General features: G+C 47.2%; 1 protein-coding gene across 4 annotated transcripts in view; it reads right to left on the bottom strand.

Annotated features, from left to right (window-relative positions):
- Positions 1–3,297: 3,297 nt before the first annotated feature.
- Positions 3,298–23,528, bottom strand: part of CTBP1 (C-terminal binding protein 1) — a 47,485-nt gene continuing 27,254 nt past the window's right edge. The window contains exons 5-11 of one of the 4 annotated variants that reach the window (XM_015410084.1): positions 21,653–21,859; positions 16,856–17,070; positions 12,861–12,991; positions 12,051–12,135; positions 11,911–11,953; positions 5,717–5,834; positions 3,299–4,344 (exon numbers count right to left, since the gene is read on the bottom strand). In XM_015410084.1, coding sequence (XP_015265570.1) covers positions 4,161–4,344; positions 5,717–5,834; positions 11,911–11,953; positions 12,051–12,135; positions 12,861–12,991; positions 16,856–17,070; positions 21,653–21,859 — 983 coding nt within the window. In that variant the 3' untranslated portion in view covers positions 3,299–4,160. Of the gene's footprint in view, positions 4,348–5,716; positions 5,835–11,910; positions 11,954–12,007; positions 12,136–12,860; positions 12,992–16,855; positions 17,071–21,652; positions 21,860–23,528 lie in introns of all 4 variants that reach the window. The other 3 variants (XM_015410082.1, XM_015410085.1, XM_015410083.1) reach the window with 3 other exon arrangements.

Here is a 23,528-nt window from a genome sequence, read left to right on the forward strand (position 1 = left end):
CGTTACAGTTCTAGATGACACATGTAAGTGGTGTAATGTGAGAAAAACAGGATTTTGAAGGAAAGGGGGGGGAGGAATCTGATAAGCCTGCTGCTGAGACTTGCAATCAGGGAGGGGTTTCTCAACCTAGCACGTGGTATAGGCGACCTGCCCACTTTGCTCTAATGGAGGCCAGACGCATTCTGATTGCTTCTTTTCTCCCAACACTAGTAATTGCCAGAAATCTATGGCAAAACCATAGAGTTTCTGGTGATTCCTAGAGTGCACTAATGTCACTTTGTTGGATCCCCAAGCATCGAGAATAAATCCACGTTTTAAGAAAAGCAAAATTTATTTCAAAGCGTTGACGACATACTCAAACACGTTCTTTGTTAGAACTGGGGATACACAGTTAGATCAAGCATAATAAAGGAACTTCAAAGAGATACAGGTCCAATGAATAACTTTCCCGCTGGCGGGCTAATGGAACGGTTGCGCGCCCAGTCCATGGGAACCAGGCAGGATATTAGACATAACACAGGTGCAGTAGTCATGGGAAAAGCAATAGCCAAGCATTACAGCATCTTCTCCCCCACACAACCTCCAGCAGTTATCTTTTGCATTCCAACGCAGGAGTAGGATGATAGAAACCAAGCCGGGTGCAACAGGGAAAGAATATGTACACAGAGGTCACAGAAAACAGAATGGCAGCTTGCTGACATACTGCCCCCCTTAAAATACACTTACAACACACCTCCCGGGCCGGGCGGGAGATCTCCCGGGCTGGGCGGGAGACCTCCCGGTTTGTCCGGGAACCTTCTGTGGAAACTACGGATCAGGTAAGGGGCCCGAATATCCCCTTCTTCCACCCATTCGCGGTGCTGGGGACCGAAATCAACCCATTCGATAAGGTACCAGAGTTTACCACGTTTCACTTTACAATCCAGGATATCAGCGATCTCAAAATGTTCTGTGCTCTGCACCATGCCTTTGGTCTCCAAATTCATTCATCTGGCTTCTGCTGATTCATTTTCAAGTCTGCCGCTAGTACTACGGAATTAGACATGTCCACTCCACTCCACTCCACCCGGAAACCAATGGACAGGCGGAGTGGATGGTGCGAACTACCAAGGATCATCCAAGGGGAATGGGACTACAGGCTAGCCGCTTTCTTGTTCAGCCAATGGACGACCCTGCACATCGCCACGGGACACTGCCCCGCTGAACTCTTAATGGGCCGGCGACTGACGACCAGACTGGACTGGGCACACAACCACAACCCAGGCCCGGTAAACCAGGAGGCACCCCGGGGGTTTTATCCTGAGGATTCAGTGTACGCCCGAAACTACGCACGGGGCAAACCCTGGATCCCAACCCGGGTGGTTAGAGTAACGGGACCGCTCTCATACGAGGTCTCGACTGAAGATGGCCAGCTCATCCGGAGGCACATAGACCAACTGCGCCATCGCCTGCTGCCCATCGACGACCAGGAGGTATGGGACGCCGAAGACAGCGAGGTGGAGCCAGATCTGGAAGAACCCGCGTTGGGGCCAGCAGAGTCCGACACAGCCTCAGTGTCTGCCCTTTTATATATATAGATATATGTTATCATTGGATTTGAATACACAAGTCTGATATATTTGTAGCTTCTCCTCTGTTTTTATGTTATGGAGAAGATTGTGCTTGTATTATCTGTGTTTTGCACATTACTCTGTTATTGATATGTATTAATTGAGTTTTTATGAGCCACCTTAGGCTTGAGGAGAGTAGGGACATTTTAAACAAATATGCTACATTGAATTGGATTTATACTATAATTTTGCCACCTAGTGGTAGACTATTAATATTTTACTTACATACCTTTATGCCTTAAGCAGAATACAATAAATATATAACATGATCTAAACAAAAGTTAAGCACTGGGTGTTTCAGCTGGAGAGCTAACCATCCACTTCTCTTTCACTGGCACTGTCTATTGTTAAATGTCTTATATTTAAAAAAAACCCACTTTCTTTCCAGTGAGCTCTGGGCAGCTTCCCTCTTTTCTCATCTTTTACTTGATCCTCACACTAACCTTTCAAGCTAGGTTGTCAGAGGATCCCTGCCCCAAACTCTAACACTCTACTGCAACTGCTCTGAGACTTCAAAAAAGCAGAGAAGAAGAAGAGGAGGAGGAGATTAGATTTAAACTCCACCCTTCATTCAGAGCGGCTTACAGTCGCCTTCCCTACTTCTCACCACAACAGACCCCCTGTGAGGTAGGTGGGGCTGAGAGAGCTCTTTTGAGAACTGCTCCTGAGAGAGCAGCTCTGAGAGAACTTGTGAGTGACCCAAGGTCACCCAGCTGGCTTCATATGGAAGACTGAGGAATCAAACCCAGTTCTCCAGATTAGAGTCTGCCCCTCTTAACCACTACACCAAACCAGAGTTGTAACTACCTAATTTTGCATCCGAGGCTGGAATACAAAATTGCACCCCTCGTCCTTTCTTAGTAGTTATTACGGTAGAAGGGAAATGTGTGAATAACAGCAATAACCACACAGCATTTATTATACTAATGAGATCTGCATATACAAGCAACTAATGCATAAATGAGAATTTAACTTACTATTTAAAAACAAAAAATTAAATTACTTCAGTTGTAACCATTTTTTAACAGTTGAATTTTTTATGTTTTCAATGGGATTAACTAAAATCGACAAACAAAATTTACGTTTTTATTATTTTTAAATTATTATTATTAAAGTCTACTTTAAAAGTCTACTGCTTGCTGCTATTTACAACACGCCTAGACTGGAGTAACTCTGCATAGGATTGTGCTGATACTACCAGATGCCCAGGAACAATAACATAAACTGCCTTGCTCTGATGACTTGAATTATCTTAACCATTTTTATTTCAGACTTCCTCTGATGCTCCAAAGCAAGCAACCAAACCCTGAAAAGGTGGAGGTAATGCTGTGCTCTCCACTTTTGATGGAATTCAGCAGGCCCCTGACGACTTGGTTAAGTCAAGTTTAAGCCCAGGGGCACCTTTAAGACCAACAAAGTTTTATTCTGGGTATAAGGTTTTGTGTGTGCATGCACACTCCATCTGAAGAAGCATGCATGCACACGAAAGCTTGTACCCAGATTTAAACTTTGTTGGTCTTAAAGGTGCCGCTGAGCTCAAACTTTGTTTGGCTGCTTCTGACCAACACGCCGACCCCGCCTGATTCTATCTTCTGAATCTCTGTACGAGTGGAGCAAATAATAACAAAGCTGGATACATGGTATTTGTTTGTAATTTTTATTTCTTTAAAATAATTCATACAAATGGATACAGTCACAAACATGATTTTAACCCAAAATATTGCTAGCCTACCACATTACCAGGAAGGAATCCATGTAGGCAATGAAATGCTGCTACTCTTCAGTAGTCTAGTGCCTCAGACTCGCGCTCTCGCTCACTCGCTCTCGCACGCTCTCTCTGCATCCCACCAATAATATATACTTTAACTGGTGACAAAAAGTGTGATGCTTATTTATACAAAACTTTTACTTGCACCTCAAAATCTCTTTGAAATGTCTTCATTCTGAAATAAGGGGAAATTGTGCCAAAATTAGGAGAAATCATTTTTTATTTTATTAAATTATTCTAAAAAATAAGACAAGAAGGTAGAAAAAACAATGCACTGTGTGGCGTAGAAAGAAAAATGGGGAAAAAACCTGTTGTCCTGAGAAGTTCACCAACTGCCTCATTTTTGGGCACGTATTTAACATATAAAAACAAAGGATCTCCAATTGGTTTGCCAAACGCCTCCGTTACGATGTTTTCCTTGTTGACAACTAAGCAAACAAACCCTTGTTAATGTTCTAAAAACTGTACACAGACAAGTACATTCATGATATAATTAACTACTAACTTCTCTGGCTTAACGAAGAACTCACAGGACACAGAAACAGTGAGTCGGGGCACTGGACAGGGACAGACTACGTTTTATATGGAGGAATAAAGTTTTCAAATCTTCTTTCTTTCTCCCACCATTTTTTTCTCCTTATACTGCATATTGGACCAGTTTGTAAAACTTCTATGGTCTCCTCCAGTATGTTCAGGGTTTTGCATCTCTTAAAAGTCCACCTGGTTTTGCACACACTTTCCAAAGCTGCAGCCCCCAATGCTGGGAATGGTGTTCTCTTGGGCTACAATTGGTCATTGGAGTGGTCTCTATCGGCTTCTGGTTTGACTGTCTGGCCGGGGGAAGGGGCATGAGGAGGGTGAGCCACGGCCGGCAGCCCGTGTGACAAAGACATGGCATTGGGTACTATTCCTTCGACGGCTGCGGGGATGCCAGGCGGAGCCACGCTGACCACGCCGGGAGGATACCTACTGAGGGAAGGAGAGGAGAGCAGGCGTTACACCGCTGGAGAGCTCTTCTCTGAACCACCGCTGACATTCCCATTCGGGACAAGATCTCGCCCAGAGAGCACAGCACACTCGTCTATCTACGGCCAGTCCCCCTCCCCATCTGACTAGCAGACCCCCCCGCCCACGGGAGAGACAGCCCCTTCTCCCTGCTTCCGCCTCCCCTTTGCCAAAGAGTGCCAGCAGAGACTGGCTCCCGCCGCTCCAAACCCCACCCCCCAGGACAGAAGCCCCTTCTTCCCTGCTGGGAGGAGGGGGGCAGCTGCTCTCCCTCCCCCTCGGGCTTTTCGCAGGAGGCAGCCATCAAGGGCTGCCGGCTCCTTCGGCAAAGGTTTCATACAAGGGCAAACACCCCTCCGATGCCAAAGGCCTCTGGACAGGCCACGGAACTCAGGGGAGGGGTTCATGGCAGTGGAGGGTCATGGCTCCGGCAGTACGCCCCTGACGTGGCTTTATACTGAAACAGACCCCCTTGGTCCATCAGAGTCAGTATTGCCAGCTCAGACTAGCAGCAGCTCTCCAGGGTCTCAGGCCGAGGCCTTTCCCATCATCCATAACCTGGTCCTTTTGACCGGAGATGCTGGGGATTGAACCTGGGACCTTCTGCGTGCCAAGCAGAGGCTCTGTCACTAAGCCAGGGGCCCCTCCCTAAACCAAACACTGGGGCTCTCTCCGTGGGATACTCTTCCTCTTTGTAAGCACTAAAGCAAAGTTTGCGGCTGTGCGCTTGGTCCAGGCCCGAAGGAGTCGCAACAGCCAGGAAGTCGCAACAATCAAAGACCAGCGCCAGGAGGACGTCGTCAGACGAGCTCCCGCAGACAACAACGACTCGCTACAGGGTGCCTGGTAGGCTAGTCACTCTCCCCCCTTGTATGTATGTGGCCCTAGGTTAGGATTGGCTTGTGTTGTATAACGTAATGTTCTAGGGCCCGTCGTCTACCGCCACGACGGGCTTTCCTTACTAGTAATAATAATAAAGCAAAGTTTGAGTCCAGCGGCACCTTTAAGACCAACAAAGTTTAATCCTGGGTATAAGCTTCTGTGTGCATGTGCACTTCTTCAGATAAACTTCCGTGTGCATGCAGATATCTATTTGATGGAAGTGTGCATGCACACAAAAGTTTATACCCAGAATATAACTTTGTTGGTCTTAAAAGTGCTACTGGACTCAAACTTTGTTCTATTGCTTCAGACCAACATAGCTGCCCACCTGAATCTTTGTAAGCAGGTCAGTGGATCTTTAGCAGCAAGAAAAATAACAGAGCCAAAAAGTTTTCAGCAAGTTCCTGATGTGCTGCGGGCGGAGATACTTCTGCTGCCGCTGTGCCCTTACCTGTATGCAGCGCCATTGAGCTCTGGGTGAACGACTCCTGGATCCATGCTGGCCCAGTGTGTCGCTGCAGTCAAGTGTTCTTTGTTGACACAGTTTTTCAAGCTGTCTGGAATACGACCTAGAGGACAGAATAATACTGTCAAGGCCTCTACAAGCAAAATGACGCGAGAGGAGGCCTCCGCTTGCAATGTGCCAGGGCAGTTTCTTCTGGCCACCGGGGAAGAGCCTCCCACTCCTTCTCCTCTTTTCCCCAGTGCAGAGTTGGGCTTTATCATCTATGAAGTGGAAAAGCAGACTAAAAAGTCTTTGTTTTTCAAGCTCCTGAATAGCATTTATCACTCCTTCGTTTAAAAACGCGTGAATCCAAGGAATGCAAGAGATAAAGAGAACAGGGTCTCCTGGGATTAACAAGCGGTTTCAGATATCAGAAATGGTCACACCAGGGGCAGCACCTGTGACACATTCTGAACATGCAAATGCTCCTGGCCAGGTACAGCAAGAATGCTGGCATCAGGCTGAGTTATTACTTTTGTAGCTCAGAGCGCAAATCTTAGGTCAGGGCTCTTTATGACGAAAAGGTTGCGAGTGCCTCTATGCCTCTTTTCCAAAACGTTCGGCTAAGGTGCTGAGGTCGTTCCTGGGAAGGGCAAGGACTGTGAAGGAGGCAGCAGGCAGAAGCTGTGAGCACGTTAACGTTCTGTTTGGGGGGGGACTTTGGGAGGGAGAGTTTTCTACCAACGGCAACTAGAAAGGGCAAATTGTGTGTGTGTCTGGGTGGGGGGTATCCCAAGGCCAAAGAGAAGTGGATTTATACCCCGCCCTTCACTAACCAAAGGCGTCTCAGAGCAGTTTACAAACTCCTTTCCCTTCCCCTCCCCAGAACAGACACCCTGTGAGGTAGGTGGAGCTGAGAGAGCTCTGACAGAAACTGCTCTTTTTCAAGAACAGCTCTTATCAGAACTATGGCTTGCCCAAGGTCATCCAGCCAGGTGCAAGTGGAGGAGTGGGGAATCAAACCTGGTTCTCCCAGATTAGAGTCCGCGCACTTAACCACTACACCAAGGCAAGGAAGAAGAAACCCCTCAGGGGCGAAGGGCATAGAGAAGTAGAGAAGCAAATTCCATCTGGGGAGTGACAAAGCCACCAAACCTCCACTGACAGCCAAGTGTGCAGCTTTCCTTCAGTCTACTCATCTTTGTCCCACACAAGAGGCTTCTGCGATACGTTCTCTGATCAAACTTCCAAAGGAACTTGTTTGCATATTCTGTCTATGCTGCTCTTCCACCCAGAAATCTCCAACTTAAAAATAATATTTATTTATTTAGGACATTCGTATAACCCCCCTGGGGCCCTTTCTCTCAGCTCAGTCAGGCCCCACGACGGGTGATAGCAAAAAGGACACAAAAAGATTAACAGGAGTACTTATTATGAAACAGAAAGGAACCAAACCAGTTGATTAAAACAGCTAAGCCCAAGCCCATTCAAACTGACCCCTAAATTCTTACAAACTGTTCTGTCTCACAGCAGCCCTGGGGGAACCCCCCCCCCCCCGGCCTGGCCTGGCCCATGCACCATCTCTGTTGGAAGGCTGTTCCAGAGCAAAGCCTGTCGTGAGGAGTGGAACCGACACACTAGAGTTAATCTTGCAAGAGAGAGAGTCCTTCAAGGACAGGGTCCCCGGCCAGGTCAAGTGGTGTATTTAAAGAGAAGTGCCAGCACCCTGAAACGGTCCTGGAAATGAGCAGCAGCCCATGAAGGGCCTTCGGGACCAGTGTAATGTGGCCCCAACAGGCACAGCCTGAGAGCAAATGCCCACCCCGACCCCCCACATTTGGCACCAGCTGAAGCTCCCACATCAATGCCAAGGGCCCCTGATAGGGCATCACGCTCATCTTCAGCAGCAAAAGCATGTTACAGAAATCTAGACTCACGATGGATCCACATGGCCAGACCAGATGCCTGCAGAAATGGGGACAATTTCCAAAGTAAATGCCGCTGGAAAGCATTTCCCCCTACTATATTAACTATTTTCCTCCCTAGCAGGAAGTCTAAAATCAACAAAGCTCCCAAGCTTTTGACTGAGTCTTTAATGGGAAGTTGTCCCCCATCCCATGTGAAAGAGGGTTTGTTACCTGGAGGGATGTGGCTCTCCAGCTCTGATGCGTGATGCTGTTCTTGGCTTGCACAGCTCTGATTGGTCTACAGCTGTGGTTCTCAGCCTTTTGTATCTTACATCAACCACTCTGTATCAAAGAAGCTGGGACCCATCATGACAAACAAAAAGCCCACGTTCTTCCTAGAAGAGCACTTATTTGTTTACAGGCATTCTGTTATTGTATTTCTCATTTATGGTAAGCGTTTGAAGAACATAAAAAACGCCATTGGTGTAAACTACTTTAAAACAAAAAAAGATGAATCATATCAAATATTCCCTTGTCTACCCTTTTCTTCCAAAAACTGATTTATCTTTGAAAGCTTCTAATCTTAGTGGCAAGCTAAAAGGACTACAAATTCAGTTCATCTATAAGATCAAATATGCTGTCCACGTATGCTACTTTCAAGATCCATTCACCGTGTTAACGCCAGTGCAAAATTTCTGCTTCCACTAGAACTCTTGCACAAGTGGAAATGCAAGAGGATGATGAGATAGCCTCTTGCATTAAACTTATTATATTCCCCCCTTGCCTTTCTGCTTGCGCAAGATTTGTGCAAACAATTTCCAAGAGGAAAGTGCAAGTTGCTGCACGAGATCCCTTATGCTTCCACCTGCACATTGTTGGATCCCAGCCATTACTATTGAGCAATGTGGCTAGCTTGGATTTCTTTTCGGACAAGAAGTACTTAATTTCTTCTCTCAGCACTCAGGGTAGCACCTTGCCGCATGATAACCATCTTACTTCGATAGGCAGCAACAGGACTGCATGCTCAGCACCCATCTCCTCACAAAGTGCTTTGAACATTCGGCTGCTCGAGGCATTGGCTTTAAAAGATTTACCATTTTTATGCAATCAGTCAACAGATCAGGCAGTTGAGGAATCATCTCTTTGCTTGCAAGCATTTCACTGACCATACGGTGTGTCACTTTGCCAGCAAGCATTTGCAGATGTGGTCCTGAGACTGCCTGCCCGCTACAGCATTTGGGGGAGGGGGGGGGAAAGAAGGATTAAACAAATTTGGGATACTGCTCTCCAAGCTGATACAGCATGGCTCAATCTTATCCAGCAGCAGGAAATTGTGCTGGCAGAATACCTTTATGCTTAGGATTCCCCAAATATCAAAAAGTCTTCATTTTGGCCTGCTTTAATGTTTTACCTTCAGCTGTTCTGCTAGGGAGATATTCAGGTACTCCCCATTCTCAATACATCTGTCCTTGCCAACTGAATATGGCTGAAACAGTCAAACATGTGCTACTGTATTGTTTATTCTGTAAAGACATCTGTTCCTTATACATCAACACAATTCTATCCCATTTTCCAAACAGATCTGACAAATTTTAAATATCTCTTCTCCTTTCAGGTCCTTCTAATGAAACCACCTCTAAGGCAGCTAAATTCTGTGCTTCAGCTTGTGTAATAAGGAAGCTCCTGGTCAAATCTTTTTATTATAACGAGGCTATGCATTTTTCAGTGTATGTAGATATTTTCTTTTATATGTTCCTGACTTTGTTGATTACGTAGTCACTGCTGACCTATAATCATAATAAATTAAGTAAGTAAAGTAAAGTCTGAGTCCAGTGGCACCTTTAAGACCAACAAAGTTCTATTCTGGGTATGTGCTTTCATGTGCATGCACTTTTTATCAATTGTTTGGCACCCCCCGGAGCCTTTGCGAAAGGCTCCTAGCCATGGGGCTTTTGGAGGGTGGCCTCTTCACCAGCGCGTTGCTGGGGAATTGAGGCACTCTCCCACCCCGATGGTCCTGCTGCTATGCGTCTGAATGGAACTAGAGCCGCTGACTGGGACAAGTGTCGGAGATCGAGCGTTTTAAACAGACTTTAAGCAAGGTCTTATGACCAACAACGAACAGTGAGTCGAGTAAAAGTGAAATGCTGGTAGTTTAAGAAGAAAGCCCTCCCCTGGGAATGGCGAGAAAAGCGAGAGGGGAGGGGCCCCTCCAACACGCATAAACTAAAAAGCGAGCTAACAAGGGAGGGAGCGAAAGTTAAAGTTTTGAAATCTGTTTTAAGAAACTTACTAGAGCGCAGATAAGCGTATGGGCGAATTTCAGAGACTTCAGCAAGTTTATACAAAAGTAAACAATCCATAAAAATGGTGTGGAAAAGAATGGAGAGAGGAAAACAAGCAAAAGTGAAACCACCGGGGAGCATGAGCCCACGACCGGAAGAGACCACTGAGTTCTCTAAGCTTTTGGCGGACTCTTTGCGCCCTCTACTGGATCAGACGACTCACATCAATCAACAGCTGACAACTTTAAATCAGAACTTTGCAGCTCAGCAGCTCCAACTGTCTGAAACTACAAAAAAGGCAGAACAAACAGCTGAGAAAGTAAAGGAAATGGATGCCAACTCTAAAAAAGAAAAAGGTGCAAATGCTGGAAAAGAAGCAAGCTTCGGATGAACTTCAACTTTTGCAATTGCAAATGGAGAAAGCTAACCTGGTCCTCCGGTTCCAAGGGGTCCCTGAATCTAAAGATGAGAATCTAAGACAACTTTTGAGCGATGCATTAGCTCCAGTTACAAATTTAAAAGCGGAATATCTTATAAGCAAAATGGACGTGGTCTACAGGGCCTATAATCTGCCTGGAGAGATAGTGGTGAGATTCTCGAAGAGACACGTAAGGGATTTAATCCTGAAAGCGACTTCAGGAACACCACTGAAAATGGGAGGCAATACTATTAGGATTTTAAAAGATATTTAATTTAAAATAAGGAAGAAGAGGAAGATGTACAAAGACCAAGGGGGCGGTGGCCACTAAACGAGAATACCAATTGAGGATTAGAAAAGATAAAGCAAAGTGAAGGCTGAAGAACTCTGAATGGTGCCTTAAAGCATATACTGTAAATTATGCTCTTGGGGATGTTTTTAAACAGTTAAAAAATGGTTAAAAAGATAAAATAATTTAGCTTAATCGACTATGTTCAATGTCATACTAGCATCTTAGATTAACACTTATATAAGCTGATGTAATGATCTCCTATACTTGGGGTTTTAGTTTCCTTAGACAACCCTTTCCCTTTTTTTTTGTTGTAGTTTGTACTTTATAGAAAATGCAATAAAAAAATCCCCTCTGGGGGGGGATAAAAAAAACACTTTCCTTTTGGTTCACGACGGCTTACAATAGTAGTTAAAACATCCCTAGCTAAAACCAAACATAAAAGAGCAAACCCCAAATCCTTCCCTCCCCAAATCCCCTCCCCTTAAAAGATGCCTCTGTCATTCAGACGCCCTCAAAAGCCCCGGCAAAGAGGCAGGCCTTGCAGGGCCTCCTGAAGAAGACCTCCAAGGAGGGGGCCCCTCAGCATCGGAAGACGTGTTCTCAAAGGAACACATAACTGTATCCTTTGAGAGCAGGATTTTAGCAATCACATTTACCGCTTCATCTCCAAGAACTTTGCTGCAGGAATTGGCGGATTCAAAAGTACCTCTGGAAAGGGCCCCTCCCTCCCAGTGCCCCAATGGAGAGGGGAGGGAAGGCGCTTCTGCTCAGCTTGCACCCCCCCCCGTGCTGCCTGTTTATGGCTGCTCCCCCCCCCCACTTCACACCTGTCTGATCTGTGTAAAGTAGGGGCTGCTAACCCACCTCTCATCCCAGAGAAATACCTCTTCCGGAGACTCTGATGCAAGCACAGGACAGGAAGCCTGCCGAGCCCAAAGCGCTGCAGGAAGAGCCAGGAGGCTGCTCAGGAATATACCCAATCAGCAGTGCTTGTGCTACTGCACAAAACACTCTCGCGCTTCCTGCTCCACTCATGCTGGGGAAGTGGACCCATCCACATGCTTGCTCATTCATTTGATAAACAGTGAAATAGGAGAGCCAGTGTGGTACAGTGGCTAGAGTGTCAAGCGAGGATCTCGGAGACCCAGGATCAGATCCTTACTCGTGCCATGGAAGCCGGCTGGGCAACCTTGGGCCAGTCACACACTCTCAGCTTGACCTATCTCACAGGGTTGTTGTCAAGACAGACTGGAGGAAAATGATGTGAGCTGCTGTTGGTCGAAGGAAGGAAGGAGCACCTGTGATCGCTCTCCGGATTTCCCGCGCTGCTTCCTCCCGCATCTCTATCGAGGCTTGTTCACTGTGGAAGGAAGGAAGGAAGGAAGGAAGGAGCACCTGTGATCGCTCTCCGGATTTCCCGCGCTGCTTCCTCCCGCATCTCTATCGAGGCTTGTTCACTGTACCAGGCAGCGTGTGGGGTGCAGATCAGATTTGGTGCATCCTTCAGAGGACCCTGACTAAAACTGAGCAGGAAGACAAAGGAACATGAGGGTTTTGCACAGGCCTTACAAGCCAAACATGAACAGAGAACTGCCGGGTTTTGAATCTGATTGTTCTGTGCCGATCGGCCACTCAAGCATCACCACCTCTTCAGCCCTTGATACCGCAGGACAAACTGCGGCCTACAGCAGCCCACAGCTTCGAGTTAAGGAGATTTATGCCTGACAGCTGGAAGGGTCAACGCAAAGCTCTCAGTTTCCTGGACACTGGGGGACAGGATGAGACCTTGTACGGAGAGGACAGCGGGCAATACATTCCATCCTGCCTCTCCTCTGGCGATGAACCCTTGAAGCAGCCCAGTTCAGTGGTCTCCACTCATAATACCCCCCCTTTCTCTTCTTTTTCTGCTGCTGCTGCTGCCGCCGCCACCTTGTGGTCACTCAGCTCAGAGGGCGCCCAGGGGGAGGGCACGCCGGGCAGGCAGCCTGGGGCAGATCTCCACCTCCCAGAAAGGATGCCGTATTTCCCTTCCTAGGAAGAAAGGGACAGGCTGCCTCTGTGGGGAGTGGAACACGGGACTTCCCTGTCTATTCTGACAACTCCTAAGCACAACAAAGGCAGCAGGGCTCAGCAAGCACTGCAACTGTGAATGCGAAGTCCTGGGAAAGACCAGAAAGACAAGAGATCATCTCCTCATTGCTGGATGGCCTGAGCACTGGAGACGGTATGGAACCGGAAGTCCAGGCACCTGAATGGTTCCGACTCGTGCACGTCCAACGCTGCCCCTCGTATCCGCCCCTCCTTCAGGGCCTGCGCAAGGGCTTTCTCGTCGACCAGTCCTCCCCGAGCCGTGTTCACCAGGAAGGCCCCTTGCCGCATCTGCAGGAGGGCAGAAGGACGCCACAGCATTAAAGGCCTTCAGTGTTATGCTGACGGGAGTCACCCGCAATTAGCAGTGGGCTGGTGACCTTCTCACATACTGGGAAAGAATCAGGCAAAAAACCTGCCCTTTGGTAGGCAAGGTTTCTTACCGGCAAAACTTCACATGCTTAAAAAGATTTAAAATTTATGCTCTATGTAGTGCACTGAAGTCAGACCCCAACTGAAATAGAAGGATTCATTTAAAGAAACGCTTCAAGAACAGGCCTCTCCTATACCTCACAGCCAGGGGTGCCAGACCCCCTCCCCTGTGGATTAAAAAAAAAAAAAAATCTCCACAATGCGGCTATGCCAGGGCTGGGGTGCATATTTCTCCAAACTCAAGCGGACACCTAGCTTGCTAAATACAAGAAAAATAAAATAAAATGGGGGCAGTTAAAAAAACACCCAACATCGTTAACAGCGGTGACTGCACGAGTTTCATGAGATGACCCCCCCCCCATGGAATACTCTGGGCATGATTAGGGGCTGCTGACGTAACCCAGACTGGCACCTGACCAATGAAAATGGGGTGTGAGGGAAGAAGCAGAAGAGAGTGTGATGGGAAAACACACAGGGGCAACGAGGTGGTGGCGGGCAACAAGGCTGGCATGGGGGGGAGTGAATCAGGATCTGGAGGTCAAGGGCATGAAGAGGTGTGAGTGGGTGAGAGGGCAAGCAAGACTGCGGGAGGAAGTGTGAGTGAAGAAGGTAGAGCTGGAGTGAGAGGGAGGAAACTCCCCTCCCCTGGAGGTCCTCGTGGGTCCCCATGTTTTCTGTTTTCCAGCTTCCACAACATTCCTTTTACTGCAAGTGTTAAAATGCAAAGGTTACAAAAACTGCTTTCAGACTGGCACGTCAAATCTAAGCACCTGTCTGCAGACATAATGGGTTAGTTCCAACTGTTCCTTCTCCTATGGGAGCACTGTTGGACCCTTGCTGAAAGTTCCTACCCTGAATATCTTGCTGGTCTCTACGTTGTTCTTGGACTTGAGTGTACTGTGGACCAACACGGCCACCCACTGAAACCCTTTGCCTTATCCTGCACAAAGCATTTCAAAAGGTATGGAAAACAGAATATAAACATGTGCAACAAAGACACACTTTTTGATCTCTCAGTGTGCCCTAGTGAAGGATCCTTGGCCCAGAGTTGCACTGAATCACAGAGCTGGAAGGAGCCAACCCCCTGCTCAATGCAGGATCAGCCTAAACTAGCATCCCTGACAAGTGTTTGTCCAGCCGCTCCTTGAAGACAGCCACTGAGGGGGAGCTCACCACCTTCCTAAGCAGCTGATTCCACTGCTGAACTACTCTTATTGTAAAAAAACCCTTCCCTACTATCCAGCTGGTACCTTTCTGCCTGTAATTTTAAACCCATGGTTGCAAGTATCCTAATCTCTGCTGCCAACAGGAGCAGCTCCCTGCCCTCCTCTGAGTGACAGCCTTTTGGATACTTAAAAGACTGCAATCATGTCCCTCCAGACTGAACATTCCCACGGCCCTCTCAGCCCCTTCCTTGCAGGGCCTGGTCTCCAGGTCTTGGTCTGCTGGTCTTGCCCGACTCCCTCATGCCAGGCTGCTGGGTGTGCCAGAAGGCCAGGAGAGCAACGTCAGAGCTGCTTCACGGCACACAAAGGCAGGCGACACTTCGCAACAGGGGGACGGGCACACGGGCACGAGGCCCTGCATGGACACGGGCGCCACCCACGAAGCAACATGATGCCCGTGTTCTGTTGGTGGGGTGTGGGTATCCCCTCCCCCCACTTTGTGCTTTCCCACAGCTCTGCTCTAACTTTCTACTTACCTATCAGAAGGAAAACAAGGAGGGGCATTTAAAGCATTACTGTACAACTACCAGAATAAAAATAACATACTAATTACTTTTCAGATCGGAGATCTTTCTTAAACCAAACACTTTCTAAGGTTTTGTAACTTCTAAACGCATACGTGACTGTTTATTACTTGCTTCATTTTCTTTATTTGATGGGGAAAAATTCAGTTTACACATTTTCCTTTGATTCTGTGCATAATATAAACACACTTTCTGAAGGTGTATTTTGGATATAGGTAAAGGTAAAGGTTTCCCTTGCTTGAAAGCCAGTCGAATCCGACTCTAGGGTTGTGGTGCTCATCTCCGTTTCCAAGCCAAAGAGGCAGCGCTGTCTGAAGACATTTCCGTGGTCATGTGGCCGGCATGACTAAACACCAAGGTGCACGGAACGCTGTTTCCTTCCCACTGAAGTGGTACCTATTTATCTACTTGCAGTTTCTTGCTTTCGAACTGCTAGGCTGGCAGGAGCTGGAACTAGAGACGGGAGCTCACTCCGTCATGGCGGCACACTCAGGTCTCGAACTGCTGAACTACCGACCTTCCACAGCCTGCAGTTCAGCGTCTTAACCACTTGAATTAAATTATGTTAACTATTTCACAAATGCCCAAGGCTTTATTCGAAACACTGGTGACTTGTAGAACTCCACAGACCTTCTGACTGCTCGCACTTAATGCAATTTAGCAATAGTTTGCACCTGGGTTTTCCTGTGTGAAATAGGAAAACCCACTTGTAAATGACTGATGGAGTACACTGGAAGTACATTGTGGGTCTTGTGTAACAGCAGCCATAAAAAACCTCAGTTCATTTCTCTGCCTCCGTAAACACTGAAAAAACAATGACGGATCCACAGAAGCTGCGTCTGGCCACCAGGACAGGACCTCAGAATCGGGCCACCTATTCTTTTGGCATATGTCAGTCTGCAGGATTAGCAGGGCAACCTGCTATGATTTTCACTGCTGGAGAGAGGTCCGGCTGACCTTGACCAGGGACCAGGGCCTTCTCAGCCCTGGCCCCCCTGCCTGGTGAAACGCTCTGCTGGAAGACATCCGTGCCCTGCGGGAGCTGCTACCTTTCCACAGGGCATGCAAGACAGAGATGTTCTGCCGGGCGTTTGGCTGAGGACAGCGACCGGACTTCTTCTGGCACTCTCATGCGGTTCCTCATTCCTCATAGCCCCTCCCCCCAGGGAGGCCGGGGAGTTAGGATTTTCTGCCATCTCAAGTACTGTACATATACTGTTTTTATCTATTGGACTGGTTTTAATGTAGTTGTATGTGACTGTATAATACTGTTGTAAGCCGCCTTGAGCCCTTCCTGTAGGGAAGAGCAGCCTGGTAAATCTAATTTAATAAATAAATAAATAAATATGTTTTGGGGACAATTTACAAGAACGTCATAAAAGCCAGACCAGATTGTCCATCCAATTAACTCGCTAAAAAACAATGAATATTCTCACTGAACACCAGGGGGCTCTAGCCAACCAGACCATCACAAACATTCTAGTATTTCTTATGGCATAGAAGAAATTCTTTCAGTGTATAATTTCTACATACACAGGTGAATGAAGATCAGTGTTCTAAATTGCAGTGGCAGGAAATAACATTTTTCACTCGACAAACCTGCTGATCCAAACAGACACTAGAATTATTCCAGTTGAGTAGGTTTTTCTATCAGTCAGACTGACTGTGCTACTGGATCAGCAAGACTGGGATAATGATAGTGCTCTGCCTTGCAGGCTTGTTGTATGGACCATGAAAATGTGTGTGAGGAGCACTTTCAGAATACTGTTATTATCATCACTGTAGCCCACTCCAATAGAACAAAATTTGAGCCCAGTGGCACCTTTTAAGACCAACAAAGTTAAATCTAGGGATAAGCTTTTGTCTGTTTAAACTTTGTTGGTCTTAAAGGTGCCCCTGGACTCAAACGTTATTTTACTGCTTCACACCCACATGGCTACCCCACCTGAGCCCATTCCAAGAGGCAGACATACCTGCTTAATGGTGAAATCGTTAATAAGATGATGGTTGTGTTCATTCAGGCTGCAGTGGAGGGTCACGCAGTCACTGTGGAACAGCAAGTCCTGCAGAGTGCTCACCCGCTGGAGCCCAAGGGCACGCTCAATGCCATCCGAGAGGTACGGGTCATAGAAAATGACGTTGAAGCCAAAGGCTTTTGCCCGCAGTGCAACTGCTTGCCCAACTCGTCCTGGAAAACCACATTTCACACACACACACACACACACACACACACACACACACACACACACAGTCAGGCTGGTGTACAGAGAGCCACTGGCCACACATGAAACTCCTATGCAGAATGGCATCAGCCACAAGGGACAAAAACAGCATTCAGATTGCAAACCAGGAAAGCCTCCACATTCTACGCATCTTATGAAAGAGGCTCTTGCTCACCACCGTTCACAGGATGAGAACTCCCCCCCTCCTCTGCTTCCGCCCGGAGGAATATGGCGGTCTTCCTAAGCCAGCAAAGCCATTCCTTGTGTGCACCATGCCTCCAGCCCTCACTGGGTTGGCAACCCCCCCCCCGCCCAAATTCCCGCAAGGTATTGCAGTGGCAGGGCGAATCAGAGGGCGCCCATTTTTCAGTGTACATTTTTCAGCCTTCTATCAGTAAAAAGCTGAAAAGGTTTATTCATTACAAAATAAAGGTCATTTGTCTCAACAGTATGAAATTTGACAGAAAGGCAGAAAGAATCCACCTACTGCCCACTCTCTCTTCTACTCCTATAGCTTAAGGCTACCCAAATGAAGCTGGCAGTCAATAAATTCAAAACAGACAGAAAGGAAGTGTTTTGCAGAATGCGTAATATTTAACTCAGGGTCAGATTTGGCTGCAGATCCATGGACAAGATAATCCATGGTTATTGACTCTGTCGGTTAAAGGAAAAACACCTGGGAACAGCAGCTCTTGGGAGAGTATCAGCAGTGGAAGACGGCTGCCCCCAGGCTCGGCTTGAGGGGTCCATGCCGCTTTGCCCCTCTACCTGGACTTTACCTGAGACCAGGGGTGGCAAAGCATAGGCCCTGCCATGGAATGACAGGGGCTTCCTTTTACATCTTTTGCCCAAAGGCCATCTGAGACATTAGATAAACTTTTAAAATCAATAACAGTTTCCCTGTTTTCCAAGCAACCGTTTCAGGCTATCCTTTCTTTCTGTTTACATCCAGGGAAGAAGAGAGAAGAGATTGGATTTATACCCCACCCTTCACTACCCAAAGGTGTCTCAGAGTGGCTTACAAACTCCTTTCCCTTCCCCTCCCCACAACAGACACCCTGGGAGGTAGGTGAGGCTGAGAGAGCTCTTGACAGAAACTGCTCTTTTTCAAGAACAGCTCTTATCAGAACTACAGCTTGCCCAAGGTCATCCAGCCAGGTGCAAGTGGGGAATCAAACCCGGTTCTCCCAGATTAGAGTCTGTGCACTTAACCACTACACCAAACCACTACACCAAACTTGAAGAATGCATCATCATGATTGCGGAGAAAGGGTGGCCTGTGGACAGCCGCTTCCCCAGGATCAGTCCGGTTTCCAAGCAGGCACAAAGCAATTCTCAAAGAGCAAAATGCGAATGCGATCGAACCGGCAGTGAGAAGGCCAAGTAGACTTTCTGCCTCTGCCTCCTTGAGCAGCAGCTGCCGCATCCGTCTGCTCCGATGCCCCACTGTGCCCAAGTGTTCCCTGGGGGTAGCCGCAGAATGACCAGAATTCAGGCCTTGAGGTTCTGCTGGCGTAACCTCCACTCAACATCACACCCTCTACCAACCAACAGGCAGAAATTCCTGGTGGGTCACGACTGGATTGGGCTGAGCTGCTCAAATAATTTTTTTCAGTGAGGGCCTCAAAAAACTGGAGGAAGAGGAGCGGCGAGCATGATGGCTGCACCCTTTCCTAAGTGATCAGTCAGCATCACCTCGAAAAATGAGGCCAGGTCAGACAGGTCCTCTTCCAGGCAAAAGATCTCTTGACTAGCAGTCCTAGAATCATAGAGTTGGAAGGGATGTAGTCCAACCCCTGCACAAGGCAGGAAATTCAAATACTTCCACCCAACACCCCCCCAGTGACCACTGTTTCATGGCCAGAAGATGACAATAAACCTCCAGGATCTCCAGCCAAATTGGCCTAGAGAAAAAGCGCTTCCTGACCACAAAGTGTTGATCAGCATTTCCCTGGGCATGTAAGAAAGGGCCACGAGAACTAAGCACTGGGGCAACAGAAAACAACTCCACACCATCCTCTATATGACAGCCCTTCAAGTACTTGAAGATGGTTATCATATCATCTCTCAATCGTTTCCTCTCCAGGCTAAACATACCCAGCTCCTTCAACCTTTCTTCATAGGACTTGGTCTCCAGACCCCTCACCATCTTCTTTGCCCTCCTCTAGACACGTTCCAGCATGTCTATATCCTTCTTACATTGTGATGCCCAAAACTGAACACAATACTCTAGGTCAGGTCCTAATCACAGCAGAATAACATGATACCATGACTTTGCATGATCTGGACACTATACTTCTGTTGCTACAGTCCAAAATCACATTTGTCTTTTTAGCCACCGTATTACACTGCTGACTCATGTTCAGTGTATGGTCTACAAAGACCTCTAGATCCTTTTCGCATGGACTACTGCCAAGAAAAGTCTCCCCCATCTTATAATTATGCATTTGAGTTTTCCTACTTCAATGCAGAACTCTACATTTATCCCCACTGAAATTCATTTTATTTGTTTTAGCCCAGTATTCCAGCCTGTGAAGATCATCCTGTATCCTGACTCTATCTTCTACCATATTTGCTACCCCTCCCAATTTAGTATCATCTGCAAATTTAATAAGCATTCCCTCTATTCCTTCATCCAAATCATTGATAAAGATGTTGAACAAAACAGGTCTCAGGACAGATCCTTGAGGCACTCCACTTGTCACTCCTCTCCAAGAGGATGAGGAACCATTTACAAGCACTCCTTGGGTGTGATCTGTCAACCAGTTACAGGGCCACCTAATAATCATAGGATCCAAACCACATTTTACCAGTTTCTCAACAAGAATATTATGTGGAACCTTTATCAAAAGCATTACTGAAATCAAGGTATAAACTATGTCTACAGCATTCCCCTGATCCAGCAAGGTAGTAGAAAAGAGTCCTGTGGCTCCTTAAAGACTAATAAATTCGTTAGTCTTTAAGGTGCTACTGGAGTTTTTTCTACTGCTACAGAGTAACCTGGCTACCCAACTTGACTAGGAATGTGGAGAATAATCATGACAGAAGAGTCAGTCCTGGCAATGCCTCGAAGGGCCAAATATTCACACTCTTCAGGGGAGGTTGAAAGAAACCTAGAAAGGCCATCTATACCCTTAATTGGAAGAACTGAAATTTGTGTTCTGAACCTCTTATACACTGGCTTTTCATAGTCTAGATGGTATTTCATCCTCTAAGATGAAGGCACTACCGGGAAGGTGCCTTGATAGACTAGCTACCTGGGGGTGAGCACAGGAGCTGCGGAAATGCAAGCAATTCCTGCTCGGAATAGCAGGTGGAGTAGGAGCAACATTGTGTTTGTTCAGTCGCACAGTCGAGTCCGACTCTTTGCGACCCCATGGACCAGCTCCCGCCAGGCCTTCCGGTCTTCCGCCGTCCTCTGAAGTTTGCTCAACTTCATGTTCGTTGCACTGATGAAAAGGAGCAACATGCAATGCCCCAAATATCCATGCCGCCTAGAAGAATACCTGTTATAGGTGCAAACTTTACCTATGCTGTGGAGACTGCACTGCAGTCCATCCACACCAATCTCCGTTTGGCTAGTCCTAGAAGGAGACCACCCATTTAGCACTTTCTTTAGAACAATCTTGAATTACCTGCTACACAAAGAGACAGTATTACAAACATCTGTACTTTTTATTGCAACACATTTCTCTCAGACTGCTCAAAAGGAATTCTGACTTGGAATTTGGACAAAGATATAAACTGCTGAGCTGAAGCCCAGGGGCTGCCCTGGTGGGACCCTCCTCCTCCTCCTCATTTTCAGTGGAATGGCACCCGAGGTCACCTGGAGAACAGAATGTTACAAGTCTCGCAGCGGGTGCTAGGTTTGATGTGAACAACATCATTTGGAAATTATTTACATGCTTATTTGCATAAGCAACAGTCATAACTGTACATGAAATCATAACTGTGAAATGGTAACTGTTAAGGGGAAAGCATGATTTTTTAAAAAAATACAGTGCTAGATATAGATCTCCTTCCCCTTGTTTGAAAGAAATTCAAAACATTCTACAGTGGTTAGTGAATTTCTACAATTCTAACCCAAGCAGGGTGGTTCCCTTCCAGCTCTCTAATCAAAATCCTAACATAACTTTGGATGCTGCAAAATGTTTCCATTTCTTCTGTCTTTTGGGAAACAAACAGAGATTATAAATGAAATGTCAGATTGTCAGACTGCTCAATATACTGAGCCACAGAGCTTTCACTGGACAGAGAAAAGGAAAGTATTAGACACATGAATGACTCAAAATGAAATCTTCCCACCCAAATGGAAGAAAAGCGGAAATACCAACCACATTTAGAGAAGACAGTTCTAATTCATTTCAATTATATTGGGAGGAGGAATTAAAGCCCACTGCTTTGGAGTATCTTTATGATACTTCTAAAGATAACCCCCCAGAAAATATGCTAAAGGTAAACTAACCTGCTCTGCAAAAAGCAAACAGCAAAGCAGCACCTACGGACCATTATTCTGTCCCCAAAGGAAGCAAAGCCAGTGGAGCATACCTAGCCCGATAATGCCCAGGGTCTCCCCTCTGATCCTGGCAGCCCCGGAGGCAACTTCCCGAATCTGCTCCACGCTCTGCACTCTCGTGCCTTCACGCAAGGCCTGATGAAGCCAAGTCGTTCGTCTGTACAGGTTCAAGATGTGGCACAGTGTAGAATCTGCCGTCTCTTCGACTGATGCCGCTGGGACGTTACAGACAGCAATCCCTTTTGTAATAAAGCACAAACAGAGAGATCTCCCACAGTCTCAGTACAAACTCTTTCAGGCTCATAGGGAGGAACTTATACAAAAGCCAAAGACTCAAGGAGGCAGTGGGTACGCCCTCTCCTAAAAAAACCATCTCTGGACCCAGCCGAATTGGCTAACTACCAATTTGCCCTACCTGGGCAAAGTAATTGAGTGGGCGGCAGCGATTCAGTTACAGAGTTTTTTGGATGACACCTCCACATTAGATCCCTTCCAGTCTGGCTTCCAACCAGGCCATGGGATGGAGATGGCACTGGTCACCTTCACGGATGACCTTCAGAGACATCTGGATCGAGGCGGTTCAGCGGTGCTGTTGTTGGACCTGTCGGCAGCGTTTGACATGGTCGACTACCAACTACTGACCCATGGCCTCGCCGACACTGGGATTCCAGGGTTTGCCTTGCAGGGGCTTACCTCTTTCCTTCAGGGTCAGGGACAAAGGGTGGCCATTGGGGAACAGCTGTCCCAAAGACACCCACTAATTTGCAGAGTGCCCAAAGGAGCGGTGCTTTCCCTGATGTTATTTAACATCTGCATGTGCCCCCTTATCTAGATTGCCCAGAGGGTGTCACCAATACATGGATGACACCCAGCTCTATCTGCTGTTGAATGGCCAATCTGACTCTAACCTGGAAGGTCTGGACCTGACACTGAAAGCTGTGGCTGGTTGGCTTAGACTGAGCCGACTGAAACGGAATCCGACAAAGACGGAGGTCCTTTGCCTGAGTCGTGGCAGTCCGAGGGTAGGGATCCCACTCCTGACCTTTGATGGAGCACCGTTGGTGCCAGCGCTGGAGATTAGGAGTCTGGGAATGCTCCTGGATGCCTCCTTAACAATGGAGGTTCCGGTAGCAGCCACTGCAAAGTCAGCCTTTTACCATCTTCGGCTGATCAGGCAGCTGGTTCCCTTCCTTGAATGCAATGACCCGGCAACAGTGATCCACGTAATGGTCACATCAAGACTGGATTACCGGAATGTCTCTACATGGGACTGTTCCTGTCCCAAATCCGGTGCAGAATGCAGCAGCCAGGCTGTTATTGGACCTCCCTATGCAGGAGCACATCCGGCCTGCACTAAAAGCACTGCACTGGCTGCTTATAGCATACCAAATTTGGTTCAAGGTGCTGGTTCTTACCTTTAAAGCCCTATATGGTCAGGGGCCTACATACCTAAGGGACCGCCTTTCCCCACATGTTCCCCAGAGAAGCCAGGCTGGCTGTGACAAGGGCCAGGGCCTTTTCAGTGGTGGCTCCATATTGGTGGAATGAGTTCCCCGAGGACATCAGGGCCCTGCGGGACCTTTTACAGTTCCACAGGGCCTGCAAGATGGAGCTCTTCCATCAGGCCTTTGATTATGGAGCTGCACCCAAGAAGTTGAGGCCAATTTAACCCAAACTATGATGTCAGCTGGCTGTTGCTTCAGGATGCTGCAAATGCTTGCCATTTGATACAAACTAGCACTTTATATTATAATATAATAATATATATAATAATCTGAAAGAACTCAGATGGGAATTTATGGATCTCCTGACAAAAATATGTAATCTTTCATTAAAATCTGCATTCCTGAGGACTGGAAGGTAGCAAATGTCACTCCCATCTTTAAAAAGGGTTCCAGAGGAGATCCG

The sequence above is a fragment of the Gekko japonicus genome, unplaced genomic scaffold (genome assembly GCF_001447785.1).
Source record: "Gekko japonicus isolate JY-2015 unplaced genomic scaffold, Gekko_japonicus_V1.1 scaffold400, whole genome shotgun sequence".
Lineage (NCBI taxonomy): Eukaryota > Metazoa > Chordata > Lepidosauria > Squamata > Gekkonidae > Gekko > Gekko japonicus.